This window comes from Centruroides sculpturatus, unplaced genomic scaffold, assembly GCF_000671375.1.
Source record: "Centruroides sculpturatus isolate CEXI.00-Female unplaced genomic scaffold, Cexi_2.0 scaffold239, whole genome shotgun sequence".
NCBI lineage: Eukaryota > Metazoa > Arthropoda > Arachnida > Scorpiones > Buthidae > Centruroides > Centruroides sculpturatus.
In genome coordinates, this window is record NW_019384979.1 from 167,987 (window position 1) to 187,234 (window position 19,248).

Genomic DNA, 19,248 nt, shown 5'->3' on the forward strand with positions numbered 1-19,248 from the left:
CCTGTCAAATTTTAGGCCAGTGACCCCTCCTTGATCTAACAATTTTTTCAGTGCGGTAGCGTGAAGATGACCGAATCTTTCGTGCCATATTTTTAGTCCATTGATTGGAGATTTTTCTTTGGAAATGTGGATTCGATCGTTCCGAGGTACTACGTAGTAGAGATTACCAATGCGGTCCGCTACTGTGGCTGTTGTTCCCTTTGAGTCGATGACTCGTGCTTTGAACTTATCGAATATTACTTTATATCCTTTGTCTGTTATTTTGGAGACTGATAAGAGGTTTGTGCGAAGCGATGGCACATGGAGAGTGTTTAGCAGGTCAAACGATCGTTCCTGTGTGCCAGTATCAACGTGAATTTGGGCTGTGCCAACTGCGTCGATGGATATGGTTTGATCATTAGCGAGATCCAATTTTGTGTTAGAAGTAGTTCGCAAGTCTGAAAATTTTCTTTGGTCAGAACACGTGTGATGTGGCCCCACTGTCGAGACACCAAGCATCACATGGCATTCCAGTGTGAAAAAGGTTCCGCTGGATCTCGGTTGATTTTCTTGTCTCTTCTTTTTACGACAATCTCATTCTCTGTGACCAGGTTTTTTGCAAAAATTACATCACAGTTTCGATCCTTGATAATGGACGGTAAGCGCATCATTATTTTGCGATTCGCAGGAAGATCGTCCTTCATATTCCTCAAAGATCTTGACTTTTAGGGTTTCGAGCTTCGGAAGGTCGTCTCTCGTTTCGATCACAGTGCAAAAGGTGTTGAAACTGTTGGGTAAGCTTGTATAGCAACAACACTGAGAGAAGCTCCTCGTTCACTATAATTCCCAAATCGGCTAGCTTGTCAGCAGTGTCCAGGAATTTGGCAATGTGATCATGCAGATCTCCTCCTTCATGTAGTTTCATGAGAATTAAGGGGAATTCTTCGCTGGTCCCTGAGACTGGTAAATTGATTTGAGTTTGTCCCAAATTTCTTTCGATGTGCTGCAGTTTCGTATATGTTTTAGCTCGGGTGGACTTAACATTAATATCAGACTTGATCTTGCTTTACGGTCATTTTTTGTCCATGCTTTGTGTTCCAATTGAGACTCGGGATTACTGGCAATTATGGTGGGACAAGGTACCGCTCCGTTAGCGTATTCCCACACGCCATCTCTTTCGAGTAAGGCTTCAGCTTGGAGACTCCAAGTATCGTAATTTTCTTGATTTAATAACTCGACTTTAAATGAATTCATCATTACGGATGCGAGGATCGATAGACCAAATAATAAAAGGCAAAAGATACGAACCAAGATGTAGAACAAGTTGAACCAAATCTGGTTGTTCAGTTCAGATTTCTTGTAGCATTAGTGTCTGGGCCCATAACCTGTCGTGAATCCGGAATCAGCGGAGAGACACTCAGACGAAACACATTGTACTGGTTAAGGTATCTTCGTTTAATCAAGTAATTAATGTACAAATGAGTCTTTACATAACAGTAGGATGAACGTCCGTACGTGTCGACAGATAGTAGTCCGAACAAAGGAACAAGTGAAGATAAAGGGTCATAAAAAGTTTTATTTGGTTATTGGGAAGGTCCCTCTAGTGGGTCAAATTGGTTTGCATTGAGAGTACCGACAATTTTGTCTACCTGTCTTCAATATTATAAATTTATATTTTCCTAAAATACTTGGGATTTCCTCATGACAATGTTTCAAAAAATGTATTTTAAGTATAAAAAATATATTTAATATATTGATTAATACTAATAATGCTAACTTGTGTATAAAGGCACAAAAGTTTTACTTTTGTACATTTCAATATTTATTAAGTTAAAATTTTTAAAAGCATGGCAACTACTTTTTATTGTACAAAAGTATGCATTTCTTTGTATGCTTCAGTCCTTTACAACTTACTGGAAGTTAAAAAAGAAATAGAAATTACTGGATATTAATTTGAAGCTAAATAATTCTATATACTTAGATAATATACTTACTAAAAAGTTTGATATAAAAATTGCAGGGCAAATAATCATGTAAAGTATCTAACAAGAATTATAGTATCCAGGATCAAAAGTCAGAGTCTAAAGTTAGTTAATATTTTGTCGATTTCTAAGTAGATGAGCACTTAACATTCACTTTATTTTATTTATTTATAATTATTTTTTCTTTAAAATTATAATATAATGAATTTAATTATTTATCCTGAATTTTATAAATGTTTAAAATAGGTAATTATAATAACAATAATAATTATTATTTGATGCTAATCTTATTTTTTATCCATTTATAAGTTAGGCATTTTATTCAAAAACTTTTGTTGTTTATATTTAAATATAAACATTGAAAATTGATTTCTTTAAGATAACCAATTAAAGGACAAAATTAATACAATTTTATATCACAAGATTAAAACTTTATTGTACTCACTTTTTTCAAAATTATACTCCTATTGAATAATTCTTTAATTACTCAACATAAAAATAAAACATTGTTTTCTTTTTCATTAATTTACATCATTAAGAATGATTTCAAGTTATTGACAACTTCCTTCTTTTGTCAAGTCCACAACAAGTTCTGTTGCATGTTTTGCTGTTCCCCAAGAGAGAGTAACACCATGTCCTCCATGTCCATAATTATGCACTATCTAAAATTATAAAATTTAATATTTTTATCTAAATAATAATTACAGAATTTTTGTTTAAAAAATTATATAATTAAAATAAAAATCAAATTAGATATCAATATTCCTTTTCAATAAAAAGAAATTTTATATTTCTAACTCCAGTTATTTTAGCTAAATAGAAATTATTTACATTTGTATTTTGATATAAAATTAACAAGTTGATTAGAAATAGTAATGCTAGCTAGCATCACTTGATCTTTTAAATATATTACTTTGCATACAGTAAATTCTTGCTAACTTGGACAAATTTTTTCAAAAAATTGTAAAGCAATTTAATATTCCTTGACATTAGAATAATTATAATTTCATTATAACATGAAATTAGCAGACCCCGCCATACGTTGTTGTGGCTCAAAATGTATCTAGTATAAATGTATAACACTTCCCCCGTGGGGGAAATTTTTCGAAAAATCCCTTCTTAGTGCACATTCTCTTGATGTACTCTATTAAAATGCAATCAAAAACGCAAAAAATCGCATCTAAAATAGTATAAATAGAAGCAGAGTTCTTCACGGTAAGCCTTAATCCTGTCCATCTTCCCCCCAGTGGGGGGAATTTTGACACGTATATTATATAAAAGCATGTGCGTATTCAAATGCAACATTGTGTCAAAATTTCAAAGGAATCAGTAGGAACAAACGAACATTACATTTTTATTTATACAGTAATACCTCGACTTACGCGAACCTGGAGTTATGTGATTTTCAAATCTCGTCGATTCATCTTTTGTTTGAGTGCCACGCAACTCTTGATTACTCACTCCCCCCACACTATTGTTCAGCTTACATGTTCAGACGTGTCACGCAGAATTGACGCATAGCTACAATTTATTTTGTGTTATTTATATCTACGGAGACTTGAGAGACTCTATGTGATGATTTCTTGTAACTACTCTACACAGACTACTCTAACAATCAAGCAGAGTCCTTAGCTATTTTTAACTCTGAACTATGTCAAAAATAACATTACTAGGCTCAAAGGAAAGAATTAATATTCTTAGTGACAGTCATACGGCAATCCTTCAAATATCTAATCTCAACTGTAAACTGCCAATCATTGAAAATAGTCTGGAAATTATCAGCACACTGCAACATACTGTGAGGCTCAACTGCATTGGATTACAGGCCACTCAAATGTCTATGGCAATGAAAGGGCCAACTCCCTTGCCAAAAAGGCATCCTCCCTTGCTAAATCCTGTAGCTATCTCCTGGTTCCTAAATCTTGAGTATACAATGAATTCCAATCCATCATCACCTCCTGCTGACAGTGGGAGTGGGACATGTTTAAAGCTCTGACAGAAATCACTAAAAACCTCCGAAAATATACAGGAAGCATCTATTTCATTACGGATAGCAGGTACGTGTTAAGTGTCATTGCTGGTACCGCCAAACGCTCCTCCACTGGCACAAATGTCTACTACCTAGCGACTAACCTACAAAAGTAGGAAAATCAAATTCGTCTGGGCCCCCGGGCACAGCGGAATTCCTGATGCCCTTGCCAGGAAGGTTGCCAACCTCCATGTTACCCCCTCCTTTGGGAAGGTCCCCATCACTTACATTAACAAACTATTATACAATCAGATCATCGAGGAGTGGCAGAAGGATTGGACTGATTCAACAACTGGAAGGCTTACTTTCAATTTTCTGCCATCTGTTAGGAGTCGTCAACTCCTAAAGCACATCACCCCTTCCTATTATCTTACGCAGTGCCTCACCGGGCATGGGAATTTCCCAGCCTACCTCGCTCGGTTTGGCAAAAGAGAAGACGACAAATGTGACTGCAATGACTCTGTTATTGGGGACGCCCTGCACACTCTCCTAGACTGTCCTCACCACGATATGGAGCGCCAAGGACTCATGGGCTTCTGCCTAACTAATGGGCAAAATTGGCCCCCCAACTTAGACTTTCTATGCAGCAATGTTGGCGCCTTTAACCATCTCAAAAACTTTGTGAACAACTGTAGCACTTACCGGGTCACCCACCCGTCCCCCCCTAGCAGGGGCCCTCTACTGTGTTCTCAATCTCTTCGGTCTGTTGTTCATCCCTAATCCACCACATGTGGCTCTAGCCGTCCTGTGACTGTGTTATTGGAATTGTGTCTAACAGCTGTAGGGTATTCTATGTCTAGTTAATGGTTAAAGTTGTTTGTTTGTTTGGCTTGTCCAATACCATTTTACCGGACCCCCCATCGGGATTCTCTTTGCACATCTCTACTCGTCTGATTTGTATATCTACATCTGTTCCATCAGTGTATCAACATGTACCATATCTATCAGTATGTATATTGTTATCATCGGCTGCCAAAACGGCGCCTGCTCTGTATATCTATTTATATTCTAAACAAATACGGTATAAGTCGCTGTATGATCGCAAATTTACCTTCCTTTCTAAACTTTATACTCTCTAACAATCCCCGCTTCTCCCCCCACCTCCCCTTCTCCATGTCTTCCTTCACACTCCCCTATCTCCTGTTATTTCACATTCGGTCTCTTTTTCCTTACCTTCTCCTTCCATCTCTATAGAGCAAAGTCTGCCGCTAAATGACAGACAGCTCTTCTATTCTTTAAATAAAGTAAAGTAAAGTAAAGTGGGAGTGGGACAGCAGTCAGACTGCCCAGCTTACCCACTCCTTTCTGCTTAGCATTGAGCATAGGAGGAAGCTCATCTACTTTATCACATGGTCTCACACAAGTGCTTACGGCATACGGTGGATTCAACACCTACCTTTGATGATTTCTCAACAAAACAAATGGACTGTGCAACTGTAATAATATAGATGACAAAGAACCTCTGCATCTGATCTTCTAATGCACCAAATATGACTAACACCAGCAGAAACTGCAGGATGCAGTCATTGACAATCACTAACACTGGCCATGTAATCCTAACACCCTCATTGAGGACTCAAAGATCTTCAGTGCTTTTAAGGACTTCGTTAAGTATCTGAACTTGACAGAATACTCAACAATATCTACTAGCAACACCCATCTCTAAATGCATCACATATCTGGGTTGTCTGCTTCTCCTAAACCACCACTCCCATCCTACACTATTGTTGTGTTGGTGGTCCCAGCTGAGTCATTAATCAGCTGTCATATCATGATCACCATTAATTATTGTAATAATTTTCTGTTTTGTAATTAATTTTATGTACTGCTTATATTATTTCTGTGTTCATACCATCAATATTGTATACCTACTTGTCATGCAATTCTTTTGTTTTATGTATCATTTTTGTTTTTTTATAATCTATATTGTAATTTTGTTCACTGTTTAATAAATGTGATGCAGGCACCCCAAGGGTTCCATGGACCTTATGGTTACTCCTTTCCTTCTTTCCTAACTCACTTTATTTCCCATTCCCTCTCGCTCCTTCATTCTTTACTTCTTTCAATTTCTTCTAAACTGGGCTATACCAACGAGTGAAGCTCCTAACTCTTTTCTAGTAATAGTAGTAGTGTGTAATAGCCAGTTTTCATCAGCTGTTGTATTTAGCATTAATGTTAATCTAAAATTATTGTCTGTTGATTATTACTCCAAAAAAAAATGCATGGATGGATCAGAGAGTGATTGAAAATTTGAAGTGTCACTCTAAAAAGTATTTGTTTAACATTTCTTGTGATATGGGTATGAATTTGAATGAATTTTGGAAAAAATACACTATTAAACATGCAATTTTCATCATCATTGAAGCATGGAATAATGTTCCAAATGAAATACTATCAAAGTTGGGACAAAATTTGGCCATCAGATGCACTTAATGGAAGAAACAGTGATGAAAACAAACAATTGCTGGATGATGTTTCTTAAATGTTTAATGACACTTTTCAAATAGAACAGGATGATGTAAAAGACTGGCTGAATAGGAATAAGTCAGATTTGGAAAACAAAATTTTGAATGACAATGAAATAATAGAGTAATGAACAAGGACATTACAATAATGATGATGATGACGAAGATGACAGCTAATTCGCAACGTTTTAATTGCAAAGTTGAGGAAATGTTATCAAAATGCATTGAATGGTATGAACAGCAAAGTAAGGCAGAAATTCCAAACTTAATTGCAATGCAGCATGTGCAAAACTTAGCAATTGCAAAGGAATGCAAAAAAAAAAGTTTAAAAAATAACAGTTTTTTAAAATGTAATTGTACACACATATAAAGACAAAATAACAATTTTTTAAACATTTTGGCAAGATTTATAGTACATACGGTATTTTTTTAAGTTACATTCTTAGTTTTTGTAAAAAATAGGTTATAAGTTATGTATTGTGTTAATTAAAACTACAAAAGTATTTCAAAATGTGTTTTAATTATCATTCCTTGAATTTTTTTATAATTTGTCACCCCTGGTCCTGGATATGACAAATTATAGTTTCTACTGTATTTCTAAAAAAAGAGTATGATTATTAATAAATCTACTGAACTGCTGGATTCTTTTGGCTATAACAAGACTACTAATTATTTAAATAATTATAATTTGTGAACTAATCAAAAGTGGTTAGGCTGTCATCTTACATTACTGTGAGGATCAGAAATTTTGTGTTATAAACTTTAATCTTTTATAAATTTTAATTAAACTTTAAATGCAATTCTATAAAGATGGAACGAGTTATTATAAATTAAAAGAGAAGAGGGAATAATAAAATTGATAAAATCAGTTTAAACCTCGATTCCCATGAGTTGGGTTCCTTGTTGAGATGAGTAAATCTCTGTCACTTGTCACTTCATTGGTCCAAGGAGATCGTCATAGATGGCGAAATCAGGGAAAGATCCAAAAGGAGCACTTCATATAAAAAGGGCAGGCACAATTATTAAGATAGTGGAAGTTATAATTTGATTGTGTGTGTGTGTGTTGCACGTCCACCTCATGCTGAGATCGACTTCGAGAACTGTTCCTGTTCGTTAATCTCCTCGTCTACTGAACTCTAGAACATCAATGATCCACCTATTTAACTTCAAAGAGAACTGTTCTGGAAAGTACAAGGATTGGGACTTTATTACTCGATCAACAGTATAATATAAGGTATTTATCCTGCCTGCGCATTATTGTATTCTCTCTCTCTCTCCTTACAACCTGATAGCGAATGCAATTGTAACTCGATAACGGAATGCGATTGTAAATCAATGCCGAACATGATTCATGTAACTTATATTTAGCGTCATACTAACTTTGTAACCTTAAATTCTGATGTATAACTAACTTAGATTTAATATAAATAAATGGTTATTTATGTTTAAAACATCTTTGAGTGCAGTTTCTTCCGTTCTTCTCTCCGTTCACTCCATTCCGGGTCCAAAACTCATATGTAACCACTCGCGCAAACTTGTGGTCTCTGTATTGACCTAAGAATATAGTGGTGTCATCCTGACATGGTATCGAAGAGATACCGACCCTACGGTCACATTACTAGATCATCTAGGAATGAGATTCAACTTGCTCTGGAGTCAATCTTTTCATCTAGAAACTTCTATATAATCTAATTTAATCAAAATTCAAATTATTATATTAAGATGAGGTGATGGAATAACTGCTTGCCATTAGGCCAAATTATATATTGTTTAAATGATTAGCGTTATTATAGACTAAAGAATCTAGCAGTTTTCCAGTATATAAATATATAAATAGAAATTCAAAACCGACACAATTTAATAAAGATTAATACAAAAATTATGTTAAAAATGATTAATAAATTTACCTTAAGAACCTTATCTTTGTATTGAATTATTTCTTTTTCAACACGAACAGGCTGTCTAAATGGTCTGAGTCCTACCCAATTCCATTCTATGGTTGCTTTCTGTAAAGTAATATTGTTTGACAGAATAATTAAAGTTAACATTACTATTAGAAAAATAGTATGTTTAAAAAATAATTTAACCTTTAAACTTGGAACTAATTTTAAACATTTCTCCCAAATCAAATTACAGTGATATGGATTAATATTCATATTCCAACTTCCATATTCTTTAATTCCACCAAGGGTAACATAATCTATTCTGATAATTATTGTCAAAATAAAAGTTGATATTTAAGAAAAGCACAAAAGATTTAATATAAAATTTAAATATTAAAATTTACCCTGGAATAATGTAAACTTCATCACCATAAAAAAAATGTTTAATCCAAGGTGCTTTAACCTGAAATTATTTTAAAATTTTTTATATAAAATAGAAATTTTTAGTTAAAAATTAGTAATTACCTTTATAGTTTGACCTCGAATTGGAACCAACTTATAATCTTTTGTCAAATCTTTGGCTCTCAAACCAGTACAATTTACAACTGTATCATAATTACCTGCAAGCTTATTTCAGAATATTAATTCAATACCTTATGAAATAGAAACTAAAAGTTAGATAAAACAAGACTATGTAATTTTATTTTTATAATCAATATTCTATTTTATATGTGGAATTTATACCTTTTTGGTGCTTTAGAGATATTTGGGAACACTTAAATGAATTTTGATTGTCATTACCATAGTAATTTGTTATAAAAAGCCTTGAACTGAATTATACTGTACGATATATTTTATTAAAGCACTTATTTTATTTTATGTAACTTAAATTTGTGAAAACTTTTTACAGTAATACCCTGAACTTACACGATAGGTGAGACCGAGCGATAACTGTGTAAGTCGGGGTATAATTTCACATATAAATACAGTAGAACGTCGATTTTCCGAATCAATTGGGGACTGGGGTTGTTCGTATAACTGATATTTCGGATAACTGATTTACGTACGAAAAAATAGTTTAATGTATCCGATGTCGAAATTTTCTCCGTTGCGTGTCACTTCGCGTTGAATTTTTGTCGATGTTAAGCCTAATAAAGACTATTGTATCGTTAAAAATTATTTTTTTATTTTGTACAAACAAAATAAATATATTGAAAAATATAAAAATAATAATAAATTATACTTCAGATGTTAATTTAGTATCAAAAACATAAAATATTTGAGTAGCCCAAGACACAGCCAAAAATTGAAGCGCCACAGCACTGGCGAAAATTTAAATTTGCCGACTGGAATTCTTTCAGATGATTGATGTTTCGGATGATTGACTTTCGGAAAATCGACGCTCTACTGTACATACAAATAATTTTTAATTGGGGCCGGGACTAAAGAAAACAATAATTTAGAAAAAATGTTTAATAAAATCTTAGATAATATATATGTATAACAAATTATATTATTATACAATTTTTCACATTTACTTGATTATCACACCATAATTTTAACATTGTTTCCATCTCAGGGAAAATACCGTGACATTTACGAATGACGCTTGAATTTAAAGATTGAGCATTTTTCACAGCTTCGAAAATTTTTTCTTTACCTTTTATAATGGTTCTGACCATCAATTCCAGTAGATCAAACTTCTTTGCCAATTCACAAATTTTCATTTTTGTATCAAAGTCTTTAATAATGTTAACTTTACATTCCAAAGATAAAGTTTTTCTTTTCTTGTTTGATGCAGAAGAATCAGTTCTACTTCGTTTGTATGACATAGTAGAGTCTCTCAAGTCTCCATAGATATAACAAACACAGAAATAAATAACACAAAATAAATTGTAGCTTTGTGTGGATTCCGTGCGACATGTCTGAACATGTAAGTTGAACAATAGTGTGGGGAGTGAGTAATCGAGACTTGCGTGGTGCTCAAACAAAAGACGAATTGACAAGATTTGAAAATCGTGTAACTCCGGGTTCGTGTAAGTCATGGTAGCGTAAGTTGAGGTATATAAATCAGAATCAAGAAATATACACACTTTAATCATCTGAATCATAGACCAGCTAAAACACAAAAGTTCACACTTTTTTATTCATATCCATTTTGCACAAATACATTTTGGCATATTGTCTTCTTTACATAAAAAGGACATAAAAATATATGTATATATTGGTAGAAGTGCCAACCTGTGTTATTCTTATCATGCAATATTTATTCCAATGTGATTCTTAAAAATATTATGTGCAATCTACACACAACAAATTTTTTGTATAATTTACATTTTTATAACATGGTATACTTAAACTAAGATTTTCATGATGTTTTTAAAATGTATTTGTACAAAATGGATATGTATCTTTGAATAAATAAGTGTGAAATTGAGTCATTGTATTTTAGCTGGTCTATAATTCATATGATTAAAGTGTATACAATTCTTAATTCTGATTAATAATATATCAGCCCACTAAATAATTATCTTTTTATGTATTAAATGAAAATTTTAAAATATTGAGATTTTTATCACTGTTATTAATGACTCTTATTTAATCTTAATTATAAGTCAATGAACATTATCCATTAAATCAACACATAATGATTAAAAATAAATTATTTTTATGGTAATTGTGATAGCTGCAATTGATATGTATGCACTGGTACAATGCAATATACAAATCTCCTATATATTCTAATTAAACATTTCTAGTATTATGATACAGTAACTTAATTCTTTTTTAATTCATACAAATTTTTTTGTTTAAATTTTTTAATGTTTACACAATATAATTCAAATTTCTGAAATCTGAAATTACAGGGTTTTTAGCTATAAAAGTAAATTGCACTACTTCAAAATCTGCACTTTCAAGAATATTAATAATTGAATTAATAATAATTATTAATTCAAAATGAATTAGTAAGTTCTACACTAATGGCATTGTTCTAATTTAGAATGCATTTTTCTTCCTTGAAGGAGATCATTAAAAAGCATCCAAAAACATAAAAATATAATTAAAATTATACTACATTTAAAAATATCAGTGTGAAATTATTAGCTGTAAAAATAAAGTTTAAACTTTCACTCTGTGAACATGTCATGTCATAACCTAACCTACAAAGAAATTTATTAAAATTATTTCTCATTGTATCCAAATGTTCTGATTACTTAAATTGATGATTCAGTTTAAGTAATCAGAACATTTATTCAATTGCTTGTTTATTCAGATTTTCATTCAAGTTATTTAATAAGCAAACAACAGATGATATAGGTTTGCATTTGTGATTTTGAGAATTTTTTATTAATCCATTTCCTAATTAATTGAAAATTTATTTAAAAAGCTTTGCCAATATATTTTAATATAATTTATAGTATGTATCTTTTATATTTTGATTTAATTGCTTATTGCTTTACATTTATGAAGAATTTTTATAAATTTAACATTTATATTTTCTCACAATTTTATTCATTTCAGAACAATTTATGTTTATACTACTAAAAATATAGTTTTGTATTCAATAGTTTGTTATGCAATAATAATAAAACCAAAGTACAAACTAGTATGAATTTTACCTGATCAAAACTTTCTACAGTTTTGTTTTCAACCATGCCTCCTTTCTCTTGAAATCTAAATAAAATATTTTTAAATTAATTTTCTTTAAAAGATGTTAATTCTATAAATTTAAAAACAATTACTGTTTCATCATCCAAGGAAGATATCTTCTACAATCAGCAATAATTGTAGTAAAGAATAATCCATTTCTAAAATGATTAATATCACTTAAAATGATGATATTAATACTATCATAACTTTAAATGTAAAAGAGCATATGTAACAAACTTAAAGCTTTCTGGAAACATAGACAATTCTTTAATGCACATTTTTCTTGTATCTGGTAAAAATTCATTTAATAAAGGATTCTGAAAAATTTTAATATTTTAAATAAATATTAAACAATTTATTTCTAAATAATTTCTTAATTAACTATTAATTATCAAATTTATGATTTCTACATTACATTCTGCATAACGATACATTAACATCATTTTATACATATAGAATTTGCTAAACTGAATATATAAGTACTGTCTTATTCTTTTGAGTTTTAGCCTAAAAAATTATAGAATGGTTGGCTAAGATAGATGAAAATAAGTTTTAAAAATTTAATTATAACAACGAGCAATTATTTATTGCAACATCATCACAATACTGGGCTGAAATTTTTAATCCTATTTTTCATTTATTTAATTTAAAATATATGCTCACCACCTGAAATTAGTAGTGGCTTGCCCCTGTACATCATAATTTTCCTTTAACAGTAGAGTTGTGCTGGTCATCTATCAACTGCTTTCAGGGAAAAAGTTTTGAATTGAAATAACATGACTTCCAGTTTGCATCAGAAATTTGTGTTTAGTTAATCGGGACCTCCTGCCCCTAAGGTTTTCATATCTGGTCTTGAATTTCATCTATCTAACTCCGTTCTCAAGATTTAGGAAAGATGGGTGGATGACAGTGGGAATTTATAGGTGTACAATTTTTTAAAATTGCAGCCCAATTAAAATAACTTAATTATTCAATTAGTTTTAAAAATCTATATAATGTTCAGTTTTTCAGTTTATAAAACTAGAGTCAATTTTTCAATTTTAAAAGTTAAAAATAATTAACATATTTTGGAGCTCAAGTAGTATAAATCTTTTCTAGATGTTTATACTGTATATATAAAATTAACAAATTAGTTCAAACTGTTTAATAATTAAAATTTTTGGCAGATATCAATTTGTATCTGTCTCTCAGTATTTATTCCAATAATTTGTAATTTCTTCTTCTTATTCATTGTTCACTTCTGAATGTCACAGCCAGTTGATGAAAAGAATTAGACTGTTTATGCATTGTTTCTAGTCTTGTGCTTGTCTTATTTGTTTTTGGTCAAGACAGAGAACAATATCATAACCTCACTGGTTTAACAGCCAACAGAATTAGGCCACAATGTTCATGATTTGATTGATAAACCTTATGAAGGGTAGTTCTTTTGTCTAAAACCATCAATATTGACTATCAGCATAAGTCTCTCAAAGACATAGGTTACCAGATTTCTATGGCTGGATAAGTGGACTTGAGTTACTAGAGAGGTTGAGGCGCACGTTTTAAACGTGTAAACGTGTACGTGTGACGTTCGGCGCCGCTTTCCCGTAAGCCTAAAAGTTTGACGATGGTGTTTGGAATGTTGAGCGTGATTCCACCGACTATCCAAACACCATTGTCAAAGTTTTAGGCTTACGGGAAAGCGGCGCCGAATGTCACACGTACACGTTTACACGTTTAAAACGTGCGCCTCAACCTCTCTACTATGACTGGGAAAAAGAATTTTTAAAACTGATTAACTCTTTAAACACAAAATTGGCCTTATCCATTCAAAACAAATGGAAAAGTTATTTGACTGGTTTTGCTATAGAAGTTCCCCTTGTAGCCTGAGGGCAAAAACAATTTAGTCTCTAGCTACATAGTAGGAGAAAGTTTTCAGAGCTTAAAGAGTTAATGTTACCACTCTTCAACTGCCACTCCAACCTGCCTTACCCCCAAAAATTAAAATTGAAGTTTAAAAATTGATAAAGATAAGACTGAAAATTGTGTGCCATCTTGCTGAGAGTGCATGTCTTTTTGTGTCATCATCATTTAACTTCAGATTAAATTTTTTTAGCATATCCAGGAACACAATACAGTACTGCTGACTTTATCTTTGCTAAGAGCACAAAGCTGTTAATCACTTTTGTTCACTTTACTAAGATGAAAATGTCAATTCATCATGAAGATATTGTCTAGGAATGTCTGATCTTTCTCAATCCAAAAGCAACATTTCTGCTCATAATTTCTGACAAGTCACATTATCTGCATCAGTAACTTTTGAAGCATTGAAAATTTCTATGGTTTCAAGTGCAAATGAAGCATTTGCACTTAAAACCATAGAAATTTTGAAACTCACCAAATGGTTGGTTGTGAAATGACAGTTAGATGAGATGCATAATTTCATTGATTTCCTAGGACTACATAAGATCCTCTCTCTCTAGTTTCATGATGGGATCAGAAACACATGAGCAATGAAGGAATTTTTCATGGCAAACAGAACAACTAGTGCCAACAGAATTTTGGTGCCAAACATAAATTATAGGTCTACTTGGAGACTCCTACAATAGAAGTTAAGATAATTTGATTAAATTTGTGTTGCAGATTTAGTTTCTTCAAACCAAAACACATTTTGAATGCATTCCATACCAATAAAGCAGCCATTTTGAAGTGATGGAATACGTACTATGGTACTAGAGAACATCTACAAATCATGTAGTACAATCTTATGCAAATTTTGATTCCTTTCCCATCCTGATGACTCTCCATGGTGAAACAAGTGCCCCTACCGCCAAAATCACCTAGTCTAAGAAAGCTGGACCCCAAATACTTTTATTTTATTTTGAAGTTTAAACATATGTGGTTTTTCATACAATTTTACCAGCTTAATATAACTTTTAGAATTATTATTATTAACCTGCTGTAATTATTTGCACAATACTACATAAAATCATAGAATATATATTTTTATTATTTCATAACTAAATCATTCTATACAAATTTTTTATGATAAATAAAATCAATAAAATAAAATAAAATAATTATAATTGTGCAATGTGCTCGTGCTGCTGTTACATAATTGATTCAGATTACATAATAAATCAGCAATATTGCTGATTTATTATTATTGTCCCTTCTGCTCATTGTTGATTTTACTAATATAAAATAATTTTTTCTAGATTTTCTTTTTCTTTTGGAATCTCTCAAATTCAAATTCTGTAACTATACTTTTGTTTACCTATTAATTATAGAATACTTTTATTTTACAACTGCAGAAGTTGTAAAATCTAAAATTATTTCTAAGAATTAAAACTATAAATTTTTTCAGCTTTACTCTAAAAATGTTATTGCTTATTATATTATAATAGTACAGCTAAAATTATGAATTACTCATTTTCTGATATTTTGATAAAAAAAATTATTGCATTTTTATTTTTTAACTATAACTATTTTGGACTAGATAGCATTAAAAGAATATATACTTGCTTCATGAATTTCATCCAAACTTGACAAATAAAATCCTGAAACAAACTGTACTCCAGCTTCTCCAGCATCCTCTGATTTTAAAATTGATAAAAAATGCTCATAACTATCTTTACACCATTGCCTAAAAGAATAAAATGATTTTCATTTAAAAATTAAATTCATTTACACTCAAAATTATTTTTATTTATTTGATTACTCCATCTTCTAAAAAGTGTTATATGTAATAAAAGATTTAGTCATGGCCAACACTTATTTTGATAAATGTGAAGAACATTTAATAACTTATAAAGAGCAGGGATCATAAATCACAAATAGACTACCTATTAACAAGACGGACTACTCTAAAAGGGATTAAGGACTGTAAAGTGATACCAGGAGAAGACTTGACTAGTCAGCATAGATTTTTAGTAATGGAATTAAGGATTGATCTTAATAGGATTAAGTATAAAGATAAACTGAACCTAAAATTAGGTTCAGTTTATCTTTATACTTCTGGGTGAAGGAACTTCTGGGAGAAACAAAGTCAGTTAGGAAAATAGAGGAGGAAGTATGGTGATGGAATGAAGAATTAAAGAAAGCTATAAGAGAGAAGAAAGATGCTTTTAAAAGTTGGCAGGATGAGAAAGGAGATAATAAGGTAAGGGAAGAGAAAAGAGAGGTCTATGTGCAGATGAAAAAGAAGGTAAAGACAGCGTTTGCCATAGCTAAGGCTCAAGACCAGGATGAAATGTATAGATCACTCATGGGAAAAGTGGGTAGAAAAGCCATATACAGACTTGCGAAAATGAGAGGCAGAGGGAGTAAAGATATGATCTATATCAAGTGTATAAAGGACACAAATGGCAAAGTGCTAACTAAAAATGAAGAAATCAATGCCAGGGGAAAACATACTTTAAAGACCTTATGAATGTGGAAAATGACAGACTAACAATGAAAATGTAGAGCCAAATATTGGCCTAGTAGGCATAATAGAGAAATGGGAGATAAAGCTGGCATTGAATAAAATGAAAAATGGGAAATCAGTGGGCCCACATCAGATACCAATAGAGGTATGGAAAGTCCTAGGAGAGGAGGAAAGAGACTGGTTAACAGAGTTGTTTAACAAAGTATTGTTAGAGGGATCTATACCCAATGAATGGAGAAGCAGCTGTTTAGTGCCCATCTTTAAAGAAAAAGGGGATGTGCAAGAATCCAATAATTATAGGGGTATAAAACTATTGACTCACACAATGAAACTTTTTGAAAAGGTAATTGAATGGAGAATTAGAGAGGAAACTAGTGTCACTGAAGGCCAGTTTGGATTTATGCCTGGGAGGAGTACTATGGACGCCACATTCATGGTGAGACAAGTGATGGAAAAGTACCGATCTGTGAGGAGAAATCTGCATATGGTATTCATAGACTTGGAAAAAGCATATGACAGAGTCCCAAGAGAAGTCCTTTGGTGGTGCCTTAGGAAGAAAGGTGTGTTGCTTCAGTACATTGCGACAATTGAAGATATGTACTATAGGGCCAGCACACAGGTTAGAACTGCAGTTGGATTGACGGACATGTTTGAAGTAAGAGTGGGCTTATATCAGGAGTTAGCACATAGACCATACATCTTCCTATTAGTCATGGATGCGGTAACATCTGCTGTACAAGAGGACGTACCCTGGTGTGTGCTGTTTGCAGATGACATAGTCCTCATTGATGAGGGTAGGGAAGAACTACAGACACAGCTAAACAAATGGCAACATGTACTGATGAGGACCTAAAACTCAGCCAAACCAAGACTTGGTTTGGCTGAGTTTTAGGTCCTCATCAGCACATATGCTTTGTATTTTTGACGGTCTCTCTGGTAATGGTTCGTTAAAACTAAATGAAATATCATTGCCAGAAAGTACTGAATTCCGTTATCTGGGATCTCTGCTGCAGAAAGATGGCAACATTGATAGGGAGGTTACTAGGAGGATCAATGCAGGGTGGTTAAAGTGGAAACAGGTGACAGGAATAACTTGTGACAAACGCATGCCACTTAAAATAAGAGGGCTAATATATAAAACTGTCATCAGACCCGTGCTTATGTATGGGTGCAAGTGTGGCCAATGACAGCCACCGAAGAGAAGCGATTGCATGTGGCAGAGATACCAATGCTGAGGTGGATGTGCGGGGTCACAAGGATGGATAGGATTAGAAATGATTACATCAGTAGAAGTTTAAAGGTAGTATCTATCAGAAAAAATAAAAAGCCACAGACTGACATGGTTTGGACATGTGGTGAGAAGGAATGAGGAACATGTAACAAAAAAGGCACTAAATATGAAAGTACAGGGATATAGAGGGGACTGACCTGGCTGAGGAACCAGGCTTAGCAGGGATTTGGCAGTGGCCTAACACCTGAGCTCTTAGAGACTCACTACAGGCCTTAAGTGACAGATGGTCGTATACTATTTACAGATAAGGTGTGCCGCTTCAATACATTGTGACAATTGAAGATATGTACTATAGGGCCAGCACGCAAGTTAGAACTGCAGCCGGATTGATGGACATGTTCAAAATAAGAGTGGGCTTATATCAGGGGTCAGCACTCAGCCCATACCTCTTCCTATTAGTTATGGATGCGATAACATCTGCTGTACAAGAGGACGTACCCTGGTGTGTGCTGTTTGCAGATGACATAGTCCTCATTGGTGAGGGCAGGGAAGAATTACAGAGACGGCTAAACAAATGGCGACACGTGCTGGAAAATGAGGGACTAAAACTCAGCCAAACCAAGATGGAGTATATGTTCTGTAATTTTGACGGTCTCCTGGTACTATTTATTTATTTAGCGTATGGCTACACATCTAATTGTTAACAAGAACAGAAAGCAGAAAAAGTAAGAACACAAATCATAAATGTAAATCTAAGTTAGAAATATAGTTTAAAGCACTTTCAGTCATAATCAAGAAGTCACTCGGTTGTCCCGAAAAAGATCTTACTGGACAAACTTCCAAGATATGATGTATAGTCTGTCTTTCAGCACCACAGTCACACTGTGGGGATGCAACTTTTCCCCACCTAAAAAGACTGTCCCTGCACAACCCATGTTTGGTCCGAATCCTATTTAACACACTCCAAAGATTTCTGGATAACTCAAATCCAGGTGGTCGCTTTGTGATACAAGGAAGTTGTCGACTGTCCACCGGAGAGACATCAGCCCAGAGCCTTTTCCAAGATTCAGTGAGGTTGAAATTATTGGAATGCAGGGATTTAGCTCTTATAAGAGGAGGGTGTCTTGATTTAAGTCGATTTATGTTGAGGTCATCAATATCCTGATGGATCGGAAGTTGTGGATTAGACAATATTTTCCTATATTCCCTGAGCAAAGTGCTGTCCCTTCGGAGTGCAGATGGAGGGATATGGCTCAAAATAGGTAACCAGTGAATAGGAGTTGATTTAATAGTACCTGTTATGATACGTAGAGTAGCATTTAGTTGGGCATCCAGTTTTTTAATGTGAGCACTGTTCATCCATACCGGTGCACAGTATTCTGCTGCAGAGAAAACCAAGCCAAGAGCAGAGATCCGTAAGGTGGACGGCGAAGAACCCCATGTAGTTCCACATAGTCTTTGGAGGATGTTGTTTCTGGTATTAACCTTGGCAGCTAAATTCATCAGATGTGTTTTAAAAGATAAAGTTCTATCCAAAGTGACGCCAAGATATTTCGGGTTCATATTATGTTTCAATAAATTGTTGTCAAAGTAAACCTTTAATTCTTCATTTGCCAGCTT

At 33.1% G+C, this 19,248-nt stretch overlaps 1 protein-coding gene across 1 annotated transcript in view; it reads right to left on the reverse strand.

Annotated features, from left to right (window-relative positions):
• Positions 1–2,384: 2,384 nt before the first annotated feature.
• Positions 2,385–19,248, reverse strand: part of LOC111632740 (D-aspartate oxidase-like) — a 25,786-nt gene continuing 8,922 nt past the window's right edge. Inside the window, exons 2-10 of the mRNA XM_023377254.1 lie at positions 15,494–15,614; positions 12,227–12,306; positions 12,082–12,147; positions 11,959–12,013; positions 8,864–8,965; positions 8,743–8,801; positions 8,543–8,660; positions 8,363–8,461; positions 2,385–2,623 (exon numbers count right to left, since the gene is read on the reverse strand). Of these exons, the coding sequence (XP_023233022.1) occupies positions 2,513–2,623; positions 8,363–8,461; positions 8,543–8,660; positions 8,743–8,801; positions 8,864–8,965; positions 11,959–12,013; positions 12,082–12,147; positions 12,227–12,306; positions 15,494–15,614 (811 nt within the window). The 3' untranslated portion in view covers positions 2,385–2,512. The remainder of the gene's footprint in view (positions 2,624–8,362; positions 8,462–8,542; positions 8,661–8,742; positions 8,802–8,863; positions 8,966–11,958; positions 12,014–12,081; positions 12,148–12,226; positions 12,307–15,493; positions 15,615–19,248) is intronic.